Raw genomic sequence first — 15229 nt, forward strand, 5'->3', positions numbered from 1 at the left:
TCCAGTGTCTCCCGTTCGGTCCATGCTGGAGCTCATTTGCGACTCTGGGGGGACTGCATGGTCACCTGTGCTGCTGAGCTTGCCATGCTGACTAAACAAGAAATGAAATTCAAAAGTTCCCGGGGATTTTCCTGTGTACCTGGCTAGTGCAAAGGAAGTGCTGTCGAGAGTGGTCACATTGAAGCACTCTGGGATAGCTCCCGGAGGCCAATTCCGTCGAATTGCACAATGCTGTGTCTGCACTACCCCAAATTGGACCCAGCAAGGTCAATTTTGGCACTACTCCCCTCGCCGGGGAGGAGTACAGCAGTCAATTTTAAGAGTCCTTTATGTCGACGGAACAGGGTTGGTTGTGTAGACGCACTGCTTATAAAATGACCTAAAGCGGCTAAATTTGACCTAACCTTGTAGTGTAGACCAGGGCTAAGATGCCTGAATTACTTTAAATAAATGAAGGAGAAAGAGGCCAGGTCATCATCAGTAATTTGCTCCCAAATTCATTTGAACGTAACAACCAATGCATCAGCAAGCAGACCTAAAATTTCTACTTTTCCTTTGTTCCTTTTTCCTCTTGTCAGGATAAGCAACTAATAGATTTAATTTAGTGAAGACCATTAAAGCATGCTTAGAACAGAGCAGAACAGAGAAAAGTTTTTGTTAAATGTTTTATTATGTATATTTACAAAAAATTGAAGCAGTCACTTGCTCCAATACAAGGCCCACCAAAATTACATCTTTAGAAAAATCTTTATACATAGCAACACAGTACAGTACTAAAAGAATCTTCCATGCTACACTCAAGTATTTATCTGTAGCAAGGAGAAGTTTATTATCCCTCAATTTGTGTCTTAATCACATCCTTAAAATAATACCCCTCCCCCCAAATAATTTGATATAGATCTACTGGTCTGCAAGAGGGCCATCCAACTGAAGTATGTAAGTTTACTCTGCAGGTTGCATTTTGCTACTGCTTCCCAAAAATATTTAAGAGTGGCTTGTAATGAGTTTAGTACCAATTTCCACACTAGTGATTTGTAGGCCTCCAAATCTGTCCTCTTTTTACCTTGCCTGAACCTACATAAGATATGTCTCAGTAGCTCACTCAAAAACCACAGATTCATATTTTAGGGTAGCAATATATAACATTTCATCTAGGTCTTCTCTTTTTTTAATACATCCTCCTCCAAATACAGAAATCACTGCTTCATCTCAGACTCTACAGACAAAAGGGCTTATCTTCTCTTAACACAGCACTGTATCTTTCTATTGGCCATGAAATGTAATAAAAATCCAAGTGCACATGCACCCCGTCCCAGAGACCAAGTCACATTTGGATGCACCCAGGCACGCAGCAGGTTAGACATTGAGCTGGCTTCAGTTCATGATTGTACAATCTTAACCTTAGAAGTTAAGGAGACTGCTCTGAAGGCTATCCTGTTCCTTTCCATTCTGACCCAAGTTATGAAGCTATTTGAAGCAAATTTGCTGTGCTTGCTTCCAGGCAATATTGCTTACCAAACAAACAAAAACCAAACGCAAAAAACAGTTCTTAAAAGTTAATTTTTCCCCGCATATCACCGGTGTACATTCAGGAATATTGTATTTATATTGAACGGTTTTCGTGTATTTTCAGACTGAAGATTACTCCAATGAGTTAAAGGGAGAGTAAGGCATTGTTCTAACAATAAACAATAATATTTAAATATTAAACAATAATATTTCAGTTTTCATTATCAAACATGAAAGATGACTTTTCTACTTCACTCATTAAAAAAAAAAGTTCAAAGAACCTTGGGTGACTTATGAGACATTTACAAAAATAAGGCTGCCACATGCTTACAATTTCAGCACTATAACACTTGCTATACCATGAAAAAAGTTAGCTGTGTACCATCCTTGTACACAAAAGCCTTCTCTCAAACTTTAATGCCAGCTTTGCTTCACATTTTGTAACCTCCATTAAATCTCACTGGAACAGAATCTTTAGGAGGAAAGTACAGCACCAAATAATAATATAGTAGAAGGAGAGTTTATGGAAATGATAATACAAAAGGCACAGTTTTGCGCAGAAATCTGACAGCATTGTTTTCTATTAACAATGGCAATATTCAGTCACTGACATTACACAAGCAAAATATAAGTGAGTTGGTCTTCTGGTATATGCCTCCCAAAGTCTGGTCCTCTTATACTTCTACTAATACGTATCTGTGCGTTTGGGTGAGGAACAAGGTGGCGTGAATTGGGCATTCAATGCAACCTTGGAGTGCTCATTCCTCATCTTTAGGAACTGCAGATGTGACTTCTGCAGCTCCCATTAAAAGGCCATTTCCACATACACCCTGCCCATATTCAGAGATCAGTGTGTTGAACAAATCTTTGTCAAATCTGAACAGAGTAAATAGCTCAGTCGTACTGATAAAAGCAAACTAAAACCTTAGACAGCACTGCGAGAACATTCAAGGTACAATAGCCTGCCACACTGCAAGAATCCAAATGGTTATTCATATACTACAAAGCATCAGATTTCTAAGATGCACACTGTATAACTTATCTTCTAGATCTAGTACTACAACCTCACACACAGTGCATGTGTTTTATACACCCCTCTCTCATGTTCAGCTGCCCCCACTTTCGAAAGTTTAGTTAGTGTAAACCCAGAGAAGTTATTCAGTTTATATTCATTTTTCTGACTACTCAGTGGTGTTACCAGGATTTTGCTTACAGGAAGTCTTCATGTCTACAGACTAGCAGACCATGGATATACAGCAATAATCACCCGCTCTTTGGGGGGCAAAAAATCCCTGATAAAAGTAGTACCTTCTACTATCCTGCACTGCAATCAACATCTACTGACAAACCATCACATGCTACTTGACTTTTCTTTAGCCTTGTCATGAGAACACCTGAAACAAGGTTACATCTCTTGTCAAGCTCCGTAATGCAGCGATAAACCTTAAGGGAAAGAGACTGCAGAGATGATTTTCAGGCAAAAAGGCAGTATATTTCTGCCACTATTTAATAATGTCTTACTTCAGCATTTTGCCAATCTCAATTAGTAGGTTCAGCACAAAGGACATATTGTCTCCTTGAGCAAAAAGCTCTTTTCTTGTAAATGGCTTACACTGCTTTTTCATGTTGCATGGACCAACACATCTTGTAAAACCTAATAGCAATTATATTTCTTTTGTAAAGAAATTATTAGATTGAAAGCTTGCCTTCCTCTGGTACTGAAAGCTTGCCTTCCTCTGGTATCCTAATGTTTTAACATCTAATTCTTAGCTGTAACCGCCTTATATGCGTCTTTTGTAGTCATTTAACCAGTTCTACTAGTGACCCTCTAGTGGTAGCAGTCCAAAAACTTCCAGTTCTAAAGGCACCAATGTCACTGCACCTGTGCTTTGTATTCAAAACACCTCAACTCTCAACACCAAGAAATTGAGTGTATCTGTCAGAAAATAGATGTTTTTATTTGAGATGACATAGGAAATAGAAAGTCAATTCCTACTACACCGCATCCACCAAGCTTTGGGAGTATTTATTTTAAGTAATATAACAATTCCTCCAGTTGTCTTCCAGCCAGTGTGTTGCATCTTTTCATATTTGTAGCATGGAAAATCCTTGCATATTAGCAACTAAGCATAGTTAACCGACATTCATTTTAGACCAATTTCTACTTCAATGTATAGACGAGTATCTCCTTTAAAAGTCTGTATCAGCAACTAGTGAACAACTGCCCAACTCCTGTGACAATATTTCACTTACCAAGTCACAGCTCACACTTATTTTGAGATGAGTGTAGTAAAAACACTAAGCTTTATACCATTGGTGCCCCTAGCTCCTATGTGATAAGTGGAATATGAAATTCGTTATCAAAAATAAGGGGCCTCCTAGGAGGGGTCGACTCCTTGTCTGCTTTGTGCAGCAGTTTGAAGAGTCCTGTTCCAATGTTCATCGGAATTCCCATGATGATACACTCAGAAACACCTAGAAGAGAAAAAAAACAGGGTTAAGTGACTAAAAGGTTTCCAAAATTACTTGTTCTGCTGATTCCCCTCTGTAGACGTCCCCACAGCAAAACCTTGTTCGAACCTTTACATATAAACCCAAACATGTCAAAAGCTCTCTCCACCAGACACAGTTAAGCAAGATACTCATCACAACCAATGCATTTTTTTCCCCCTTGCTAAACACGTTTGCCAACCATCAGCAGTGAAGGAGCTTCAGTTATAAAATGGATTTATAGCTTTCTGTCTGACACTGGAATTTACAGTGGACAAGGCACTGCCTATTGTTAGGTATGAACCAAACTCTGCTGGGAATATATCCTGCATGTTGACTCGTCACAGCGGCAAGGCTTTTGTGCAGTCTGGTAAAGTTCTCTTTGGCTGACAGATTTTCAAATGAAATGAAGTCTGGAGTTTCTCACCACTTTAGCTGTTTTAATTTTTTTTGCATTTTGATGACTCAGAAGTGCATGTGTTGAAAGTTATCAATCTTGCCATGGATTTAGCCCATGAAGTGAGCCCCAGTGCCTTTGATGTGTCAGTTAATATATGGTTTGGAAGTCCATGCAATGCATGCAATAGATGTGTACATGCAAAAGGTTATTTCCTACCTTTTCAGCAATGTGCTGTATTACTGTGTTTTAGATATGTACCCCTAGAACACTGCTCTTCAATTACTATATGTTCAAAGATTTCAGCTACTACACATGAAAATAAAAAGTGTTTTGTCTCTACTTGGATTGTTGGCTCCTTGGAGCAGGGACTGTATTTTTGTTTATTTTTGTTCTGAGTTTCTACAGCCTAACACTATGGGATCCTGGCTTATGACTGGAGACCCAACACACTACAATAATTCAAGTAAGTAATAATGAAGAGCAATAACATGTGCCCTTCGAACCAAAATGACGATGTATCTATATTTCCTACTCTTATGGACATGTGATTGTGCACAGCCTGCCTGTAAGAAAAACTGACAATACTACCTCTTTACATTTGGAAATAAGACAATTCTATGTTTGTCCATCCCATTTCCTTATTTGAACTAAACTGTTACATGAAGAGGGTAGCGTGAAAAGGACCTTAGTACAGTCTTGACTGAGGGAGAGGGCAACCAACTCAGTCACAGAGGGGAATTGGAGCAAACATTTCCTTTTCCATATCATTCAGGACGGAGCAAGTTCATCTTAAGACCTTTCCTTTAACCACAATCAAAGCAAAGACAAACAAACATTAATAAAAGTCAATCACAAGGGAGGCACAGATGGCTAGAAAGAGACACAGATCTTAAAATATGTACGACCCATGCCAAGCTTTCCAAACGATCTCTATCTATTCACAAGCATTTCTATCAACAAAACAATGGATTCAGCTCTATATTTTCAACACATCCCAAATGAAGCCTCTGTTATATTAGTATTTTTATATTTCAGTAGCACCCAGAAACCCCAATGAAGGATAACAGCTCCACTATGCTAGGCTCTGAACTAACATGTAGTCAAGATAACTAGAGTTGTAATGAAATCTGCCTGCCTCCCCAACTCCTCAGCTTAACTGAGTAGATAACTGTCCATTAAAAAAAAAAATTTTTTTTTTTTTAATGTGAACTAAAATTGGATGGGGAAAACAAACGGGAATAAACAGATTTCTAATCATGTACAGAGTATGCATGAGAATTTAAAATGTAGGGTTGAAAAGGATATACAATCAAATGACAAAACTCAAATATTTAACTACCAAGATACAGTTGATCTAGAAAACTGCATCAGCTTTTTTACATTTTAGTTTTAGTCAGTTTGTGCCTTTCATCTGTTCAGTGGAATAAGAGAAAGCTGCAACTGATATTAGTTCAGTAATTTATAAGCCTAGAAATATGCATGTACATTCTGAAGATGAACTATCAGTTTGAACAACAGCTCTCGCTAGAATTTTATACCTTGTTTATCCCCATGGCCTAAGAGTTCAAGCCCCTTGGCCTTCTGGGTTTTCTTGTTGCAGTTGATAAAACCCATCATAATTATTCATTATTCTAAGTACCACAGATATGTTCAGCACTTTAAAGTACAAACAAAAAGCGAGCCTAAAAACAAAACAGGGAACTATTTCCCTTAATCTACTTTAGGTCTTAGTAATAGTGAACAAAACTTGTAGAGTGAATACAAAAAACACTGCTCTTGATAGGTAATTAAGGAGAGAGACTAATTTCCTGCTATTTCATTTAGTTAAGGGGAAAAAATCCCAAGGGACAAATTTAATCCCCAGCAGCACAGGCAGGGCTCCAACTGATTAACACCTTTGGATGGGAACTGGATGTGGTCCCCAGGGTAGTGTCTGTCAGACTTCTGGGAACAAGTTGTTTTATCCAGCCCCATTTCTGAAGCATCTAGCATATGACCTAGATTCATTTTAGTATTTTCGGAGGCACACTGAAAGCTTTGGCAGGCAGGCAGGCAGGCAACACACACACACACACACGCGCTTTAAGGGTGTGTTGCAGATAAGCGAATACTGCATGCTTCAGTCTAACCGACAATACCTACCACACACAGAATCCTTCTGCCCAAAGTAGGCAGCATCAAACAGATGGTCTGCAGTCTTTTCAAAAGAAGCCAGCATTAACACACTTTCCTTCATTTTTGCCAGCCCAAACCTAGTAATGCCCAGGACTTCACCCTACATCAATGCAGAAACATAAAAAGACAGTAATGGTTCCAGGGGTTCAGTTAAATTTACTGAAGAATCAAAGTAAGTGGATACGACAAAATATATAGTTTATTTTAACAGTATTGAACAAAAGTCTACAGTCTGAAGTGAAGCCTCTGTTCTGCTGTTTCATGCTTAAGTCTTTTGAAGGTTAAAGCTTTGGTAGTAATGAAAGTTTAAATAAAACCAAAAAGCATTTATTCACAGGCTGTAGGATCAGCTATAAATCGCTTGAAACTTTATGTTGTCAATGAAACTGGAAAAGATGTGAATCAAAAAAGGCATATGGATGACAGAAAAATGTTCAACTATTAATCAACCACTTCAAAGCAAAACAAACCCCATCTTTGTGGAGGCTATTAGAAGGCTGCTATAAAGAACTTAGCGGAGACTGTCAATTATTGTTGGCCGATAAATCTGACTCCAAGTGTAAAATGACTGGATAATGCAAATCCTCGATTTTAGTCACTTTAGAAAAATCCACCTGAGGGTAAACATATTAGATCTAATCCTGTTTCTAACTCATGTTGCTACAACACACCTTGATGTAATGGAGCTAGTACAGTTCTGATACATGGGACAGAAGGGTAAGGGAAAGAAGTGGATGTTGGAAACCTGACAAGCTTACCAACACTGTAGTCTGTGCCCCTTCTCCAATGAAGTGGAAAGTGGGGCTGTGAGCTTGCTGCAGACAAAATTTTGGAAAGGTGCCACAATCAGCACAGAAGCTATTGCAGTCCCAAAGGTGCAACAGTAACTGCCCTGCAGCTTCAGGAAACAAGGAAAAGCTACAATTCCTTAGCTGCTTTCCCTAAGGGCAAAGTTCCCCTGCGTTAAACTCCTGTCCTCTAGCTTGACACATGGGAAAGGATTTGCTCCATTATGTACATTAACAGAAATACAGCTCGGTTATAGTCAATATACATTATCATGGAGGTGAATAGCTATTTTCCTTCCCTGAGGAGTACTGACATTGCATCAAAATGGCAAGTGCTAGAACCCTAGTCCATTATGTAATCTGCTTCCATTTGCAAGGACTCTACCCTGCCCTCTGCTATGAAGCACAGCTGCTGTGCTTTCAAATATATGAACAGATATACACAGCAGTGTACATGCTTGGGTGCCCACACGAACCCTAGGCTCTTTATTGTAAAGTGCCAATGAGTTGACCTCCAGGGTGAAATAAAGACACCCACAACCTCTAAATGAAGCTCTTCAAACATGCTGTTCTCCAATTATGGATTAAGTCACCATTTAAATTTTAGGTATCAACTCAGTCATGGGGCTTAATTAGTGTGATTAGCAGTTACTTCAGTATATAGCCTATTAATACTCCTCAGCTGAAAGCTCTTCTATTGACTCTATAAAGTTAGTTTGGGTAAAGAGACCAAAAAGAACGCAGCACAAACCTTGTATGTCATCAGATCTGATAGCAGCATAACATGCCTCCTGTCAATGCTCATACCATGGTTTACCATAGTGTACTGAATCTCATTGATAATGGTTGTTCGAGCAGCTTCAATCCCTAGTGTTTTCTCTACCTAGGAGAGAGATCACGGATAAAATGAAGAGGTGAAGTGCTTGGACCGCTGAAACATTTCTTTGCTTGCACATGGGACCGAAGATTTTCTTAGTGATCTAACTAGAAAAATCTGAAGTGATTTTCCTGGGATGCACATTCTACCAACCCACCACTTTTTTTTTTTTTTTTTTTTTTTTTTTTTAAAGATCCTGAATTAATAAAAACATTTGCTCATTAAAAGTAATTGCAGTTGGCAGCTGAATTAGCCTTTTATGATAATACACACACTGACAGGTTACTTGTGAAAGTAGAAGTGATCAGTTGTAAATTGCATTAACTGTCTGTAAATGAGCATAAGTAGGAATCAAGATGCAGCCAGAAGTAGTGATAACACACACTTGAGCATTACCTCATAAGTGTTGTTAGAAGTGGTCTTAGTTCCTTTGACTCCATGGGTGGCCATGACAGCTCGTAGGTTATCTCCTTCCACCAGAAGTTTGTATTTCTCCTTGCCACTCTGCTCATCAATGTGAATGACAGCTCGAGATACCTCTGGGATACCTTGCACTACAATCTTTTCAAAATAAGAAGTTGTATAAACTCAACTTGTCCTGTCCATGCAGCTTTAAATAGACAACGTGAGAACACTTACATCTAAGGCTTTAAATCAAGTCCTCAAAGCTATCTAAAAACTCCACTTTCATACAGTGGTCTGAACATTCAAAAATAAATATTAGTGTCTGATTTCTATTATGTGTTGAATGCTCCAGAGAGACATGTAAGAGGGGCATTCACCACATTACTGTTTTATAACTAGTCTTCTCTGCCCCCACATCTAGGGGGTCCAGAAAATCAGACGTACCACAGATCTCTGCCTCTTCCTCTATATGACACTCAGCATGCACCCTGTCAGTTACAGGTTTTTGTTTGCAATTACATTTAAACCTAAACTAGACTTGATCCTCACACATAAGCTTGGCAATGCATTTGACAGATTTTATTATGGGCTCCTTTCAAAACCTGCCCTATTTTTAAGTGGTAGAAAATTTGGTACTCAAATAGCACTTTCCAGCTTCTAAATGTCTTATGATCAAACATACTTTGTAAGAATGTTGTAAGAAAAATATTACAATCTCCATTTTATATAGGGGGAGAGAGACAGGAAATGTTAAGCATTGCTGGCATTAAAACCGAGGAGTTCTGGACTCAGACAGCTAGACCATATTGACACTCAATACAATCTAGAACACAAGTATTTCCCTCATACAAATTGAAGCAGTTACCAATTGCAAAAGGAAGAGATTTACTTACCTTTGGTAGCTCTTCTTTCAGGGATTGCAAGACATAATACATTGAACTCTTACTATTCTCACGAGGGGTCACACAAACAACTGCCTCTCCATGAACGGCAACATCCCCAGGCTTCACTCTTAGCTTAGAAGTGCAGATAGAATATCGCACAGTCTCTGCATTCACCTGTGGCAAAATGATTCCTTGAATATTAAAATATGTCCTTTAACTATTTTAAATCTTTCAGCCATGCAGAAATCAGATTTCTGCTCCACTAATCAATCAGGATACTATCACAGCTGCATGGGGCTAACAAACGGAATGCTTGCAGATTATCACAAAATGGCTCTCAGAGTGACATGTGCCCCTGTGCAGATGGTCCACACGGGCTCAGATGCCACTTCAGTCTCACTGAAGTGTTGTATAAGGGTGAACTTTTATTGAATAGGACACAGAACTAAACTATTTGCCGTGTTACTGCAGTTGTGTCGGTCCCAGGATATTAGACACACAAGGTGGGTGAATAATGAAGATATTACTGTGATGCTGGTAAACCACCTGCCAGCTCTGGCCAAGGCTGTAGGCATTAGCTAAGAACTGACAAACTCATAGCTGGAAACCAAACCAGCTCACCTGTATGTTAGTTTTGTTCAAAACAGGTCTTAGTCTTACCAGAATATATTTAGTGTTTAGACTCTAATGCATGCAGCAACTTGCAAGCATTTCATAGTCTCACTTGTAATGTCTGTACCCCATGCTGTAAAGAAATATGTACATATTGCTTTATAACTTTGAAAATGTTTGCTCTGAACTTGTGAACCCACGCACGGGAATCATCTCCCACACACAGTAAGGAGGCCTATCAAGATTAAACGGGCCATTAAGAATCATCATAGTACAAAGGATTGGTCAATGGTTCTATGGTCTTGGAAATGCTATGTACAAGGGGGTTCGTCTCATGGACTGGAAGGCCAAATGTAAGAGATAAAACATGGTCACATAAAAATTTGTCATCTCTTTGCTGTTTTAACCACAGGGGCAGAAACATTATACAGAGGCAGAGATCCCCAGGGTCCACCCTGAAAGACATTTTGAAATGACAGATTATCACATCTGTATCATCTTTAGGAATCATGTTTAGGAACTCATTTGTGTAGGTTTGCTTGCTTTAACTTGTAAACAACTTTTATTTCTTTTTCTAGTTAATAAACCTTTAGATAGTTTGTTACAGGACTGGCTACATATGCTGTCTTTTGTGTAAGATCTGGGGTAAGTGACTGGTCTCTTGCAGTTGGAAGCAACCTGAACAGTGTGTGATTTTTGGTGTACGTGACCATTTAATCACTAAGTCCAGCTTGTAAAATCTAATTATAGAGCATACCACCAGTTTGGGTTGTCCGCCCTGTTTTCGATCGTCTGCCCTGAGATAGACTCTCACAGACAGCATGACAACTACCTCACGCACCTTGTCTCACAAAATTAAACTTGCATTCTGAAGGCCACATAGCACAACAGCCATTCACCTCAGAAGATTTGTTCCTAGCGAAAAGCTCAAGAGAAAATAATTTTAGCAATGGTCTACTTACAAGATGACCATAAATCTGTGAAAAACTTAGTTGGTCTATTGAATAAATCCTGAAGTTAAATAGGTCAGGAAACCTCAACACTGCTTGCCTGTGCTATTCCCAGCTCTAGGCAATGTTCTGAAATGTCAACTTTGAGTACTAAATGGAGTTGTAAACCTTATATGGACGTCCTGTGGATGGCACTTTCCATTTGCTCTTTAACTACCTTGTTTCATTGACATCTCTGAAAAGGGCATCAACTGGTGTGGAGGAAGGGACCACTGCTTGTTCTGGGTTTTCCAAGTAGTACAGTCAGCAAGATCTGAAAAACTCACCTCTAGTCTCAGCAGTCTAATCCGCTCCAGAGAGAGTTTGACCAGTATAAAGCAATCATCAGGAAGAAACACTTCTTCAATGTACTCGGAAATCTGTAAGTTACAGATCAATATGGAATAGTTAGAATCTCCCTCAGAATGGTTACTGTCCACTACAAAGAGTCTGCAATAATACAGACTAGAGTTTTTAAATTTAATCTAGTACCAACAGTGAAGATTTTCCTACCTCTCCTAATAGGGTTTTCTCAATTCTTCCCTTAACCAGACGGGCAAAATCAGAATCATCATCCTTGTCCAAGTGTGCTGTGATAATAGGTGTGCTACGCAGAATAAGACACAGCTATAAAATTTACTAGCTAGATTATAAAATAGCAGCTTTCTGTACATCCTAGCTTCTGTGGACTGTCTCAACTACCATTCACTACAGGGACAAATAGGACAGGCTGTAAAAGACTGCTGCTTGCTAGGAAATAATAGTACCCCAAAATTGACAATCTCTAAGAAAATTATTCTTTAAATAACTCAAGCTTGAAGGAATAAGACAGTTATTGGAATTCAAACTCCAACGTACACATACTCCAAGAGGTTATAGTAAGTTTTTATGGCTTAGTTTACTGAGCAGTGCTTAAATATGGCTCCAGTTGCACATCAGAAATATTCAAGTGCTTTAACTACTGCTTGAGCTAGACTCATCTGATGTAGACTAATCTCTTGACAGTCTGTAGTCTTTAAGTGAATGTTTCAAAGGAAATGAACACCTAACCTTGTGTTTTGGCCACTAGAAAAGTCATTATTTGGATGGAATGAAATATGTGATTTTCTGCCAATTAAGATATAAATTTGATGAGTAACCTAGTTCATCTTGTTTGGCTATCTGACAGTGTAAGCCTCTCATATTCCTGTAAGACAGATCCTACTTTGGGCTGCAGGTTAATCACTTCTCACTAAAGGAGAGAAATAAAAAAAAGGTTTCAGTACCTGATTGCTTTGGAGGCATTAATAATTTCTTTGATTCTAGGAACACCCAGAGTGATGTTCATTGAGGCAACACCAGCAAAGTGGAAGGTTTTCAGAGTCATCTGTGTGCCAGGCTCACCAATACTCTGAGCACACAGAGCTCCTACTGCAGAGCCAGGCTCCATCTGTGCCCTAAGAAGAAAGCCAGGGGTTAAAAAAAACCAAACAAACTTCTGATCAAAAACACGTATAAAACAAATTGCTCATTAAGACACTAAATCTAGGCTGAGCAAAGTTAAGCATTATTCCAGGAGTGCTAATAAGAGTTTTTAAACTGTATTTTCTTTGCCAGCACTGGGGCTGGCAGGAAAAGAGACAAACACCAATCTCATGCAATCTGAACGACTGCCAGGGGCATAGAGAAATTCCTCTGCCCCAGGTGTAAAACATTCCACAACTGGTCAGGTCAACTAAAAAAGTTCATCTTCTTCTGAAGTATTAGGTACTGGTCATTGCTCAGAATTTGTCATCAGATGGACTATTGTGAACCAACACACTGGCAATTCTCATTTTCCAAATACAAATTCTCCATACTGGATTTCAGTACATTATAGCAGCTCTTTTTTTGGCTTTTCAAGAGAAAAAGTTCTGTATCATGGGTCACCTTAGAGAAGTCTAATTTTTGAGAGAGGGAGAGCCTCTAATGAGAATAAAATCAGATCATGTTATTGCTTTATTATAGCATCAATAAATCAGCTAATCAAACAGATAACAGCAACAGCACAGGAAGTGAAGTATCCCACCATATGCAACATGAAGCTACAAAGAAGAAGAGAGGTTCTGATCAGAAGTTACATTTTAAACTGCAGTTTTGTCAGGACATTGGAATTAACACTTCTATTTTTGCAAAGAGTGAAATGGGATCAGCACTCCAGGAACACATCTTCCCCTAACACCAAAGTCAAGGGAGAATGCCACCTGCTAAATCAGCAGTGCAACCTTCAGCATAACCCTGGGTTTTCCTTGGAGAACATCCTTTCCAATACAACCAGGCCTTACAGACGTTAGCCTGTGAGATCTGATGCAATCAACAACTAGGTTGTATGGCAGCAAACAACAGTTATTTAAATTAGGGCTGGTCTACACTCAAAACTTACACTGGTATAGCTACGTCTCTCTCTGACAGAGAGAGTACCTCAGTCTTGGTAGGAGTTCTCGGTGGTGCCACTCCTGCTCAAACTACAATGTAACTAAGCAAAGAAATGTTTCACAGCAAGTAAGTCCCTTCCAAAAATCACAAGGAGAAGATTACTACATCAAAACCTTAATTAAAACCAGAATTTACCAGTGTATCTCGAACACCATCCAAGGCTATACAAACATGTTAACACCAAAAAGGAAGCTGTGGAACAGGTAACAGGTAATATGCTTTGCACTGAAAAATATTACCCATGTGAGTGTAAGCAAAGAAAACCAACAAGTCAGTTAATTTACAGCAGACTTGTTAATTATCTTCAACATAAATCTAGTGCTTTTAGAACAGTGGTTTTCAACTGGGGGTCCACAGACTATATCTAAGATTTCCAAAGAGGTCTGCACCTCCATTTGAAATTTTTTAGGGGTCAGCAAATGAAAAAAGGTTGAAAACCACTGTTCTAGAAGCATTAAGCGACAGCAGCAATAAGCTTAGCAAATAACCAATGCAGTGAGTGCACGTAGGAGACCAGAGGATAGCTATCACCCTCATTTATATCCCAATGAACCAATCCCAAGGCATTATGAACCGTTTCTGTATATATGAATCAACTCACAATGAATAACAGAGAGAGAAGAGCCTCCAGACTATCAGCGTTTTCTTACAGCACAGAAGCGGTCTCCCAGAAATGAGGGTCAGACTGTGGACCAATGTTGTGTGAAACTAAAGATAATGATTGTCTACAGTCTGTTTATAGATCAAGAGTAACAGTCAAGGTTGTAATGGCCTTCAAATTGACCTAACTTGAACAGTATCCCAACACTAAGGCCATGTCTACACTAACACTTTTGTCAGTATAACTTATGTTGCTCAGAGGTTTGGAAAAAAACCCCACACCCCAGAGCGACATAAGTCACACCAACAGAAGCGACAGAAAGCACTATTGTAGCAACAATTACATTCTCAGATTTAAGTCAATCAGTTACAAGCCCTACCCCTAGTTTGTATAATAAATGGTGAACACTAGATTGATATAAGCCAATTAGAAGAAAACAAGACCTGAAACTTGTACCTCATGTATTTGTCCCTACAGGTCTCTAGAAACTTCTCTAGCTGCGTTGGGGTAATTCGATCCAATTGGTACAAGACACGTGGCTGAAGAGACAATGAGACAGAAATGTTAGATATCCAATGGGCTATGGAGCTTTACTGTAAGTGCATTTGTTGTTACCCCTCTGAAGGCAGTTACCTCTGTTGTGCCATTGTCATTAATGCCATACTTGTCCCTGGTTTTTTTGATCTTTTCAGAAACGCTTTTGATGAACTTTTTAATCTCCTGAAATTAAAAAAATAAATGTAATTATGCAATATCTGAGTCTCATACTCCAGCCTTACTATGGTAAATGCTATTTGGTTACAGATCTGGAAGAACTTTTTTACAATACTAAATCAGAAATGCACACTATGAGAAGGAAGACAGCAAAACCTAGACACACAGTATGTGGGTACCACAAACCAAATTCACCCTTGGCGTAACTGAAAAAAACCCAACCACAGTACATCAGGAATTTGTACCAATACATATAAAGTATCCTTCCTCAGCATTCTCCTAGAAACTGACAAAAATAGTTTTGACTTTGCTGACCTAAGATTTTCCACTT

General features: G+C 39.0%; 1 protein-coding gene across 3 annotated transcripts in view; it reads right to left on the bottom strand.

The window, feature by feature from the left end:
- Window positions 1–651: 651 nt before the first annotated feature.
- The window catches only part of POLR3A (RNA polymerase III subunit A), a 53440-nt gene continuing 38862 nt past the window's right edge, over window positions 652–15229 (bottom strand). For all 3 annotated transcript variants that reach the window (XM_073353229.2, XM_073353230.2, XM_073353228.2), the window contains 10 exons: window positions 14818–14904; window positions 14641–14723; window positions 12395–12565; window positions 11643–11736; window positions 11417–11509; window positions 9538–9702; window positions 8636–8800; window positions 8114–8245; window positions 6542–6674; window positions 652–3984 (listed from right to left, as the gene is read on the bottom strand). In XM_073353229.2, the coding sequence (XP_073209330.1) occupies window positions 3839–3984; window positions 6542–6674; window positions 8114–8245; window positions 8636–8800; window positions 9538–9702; window positions 11417–11509; window positions 11643–11736; window positions 12395–12565; window positions 14641–14723; window positions 14818–14904 (1269 nt within the window). In that variant the 3' untranslated portion in view covers window positions 652–3838. The remainder of the gene's footprint in view (window positions 3985–6541; window positions 6675–8113; window positions 8246–8635; window positions 8801–9537; window positions 9703–11416; window positions 11510–11642; window positions 11737–12394; window positions 12566–14640; window positions 14724–14817; window positions 14905–15229) is intronic.

Source organism: Lepidochelys kempii, chromosome 7, assembly GCF_965140285.1.
Source record: "Lepidochelys kempii isolate rLepKem1 chromosome 7, rLepKem1.hap1, whole genome shotgun sequence".
NCBI lineage: Eukaryota > Metazoa > Chordata > Testudines > Cheloniidae > Lepidochelys > Lepidochelys kempii.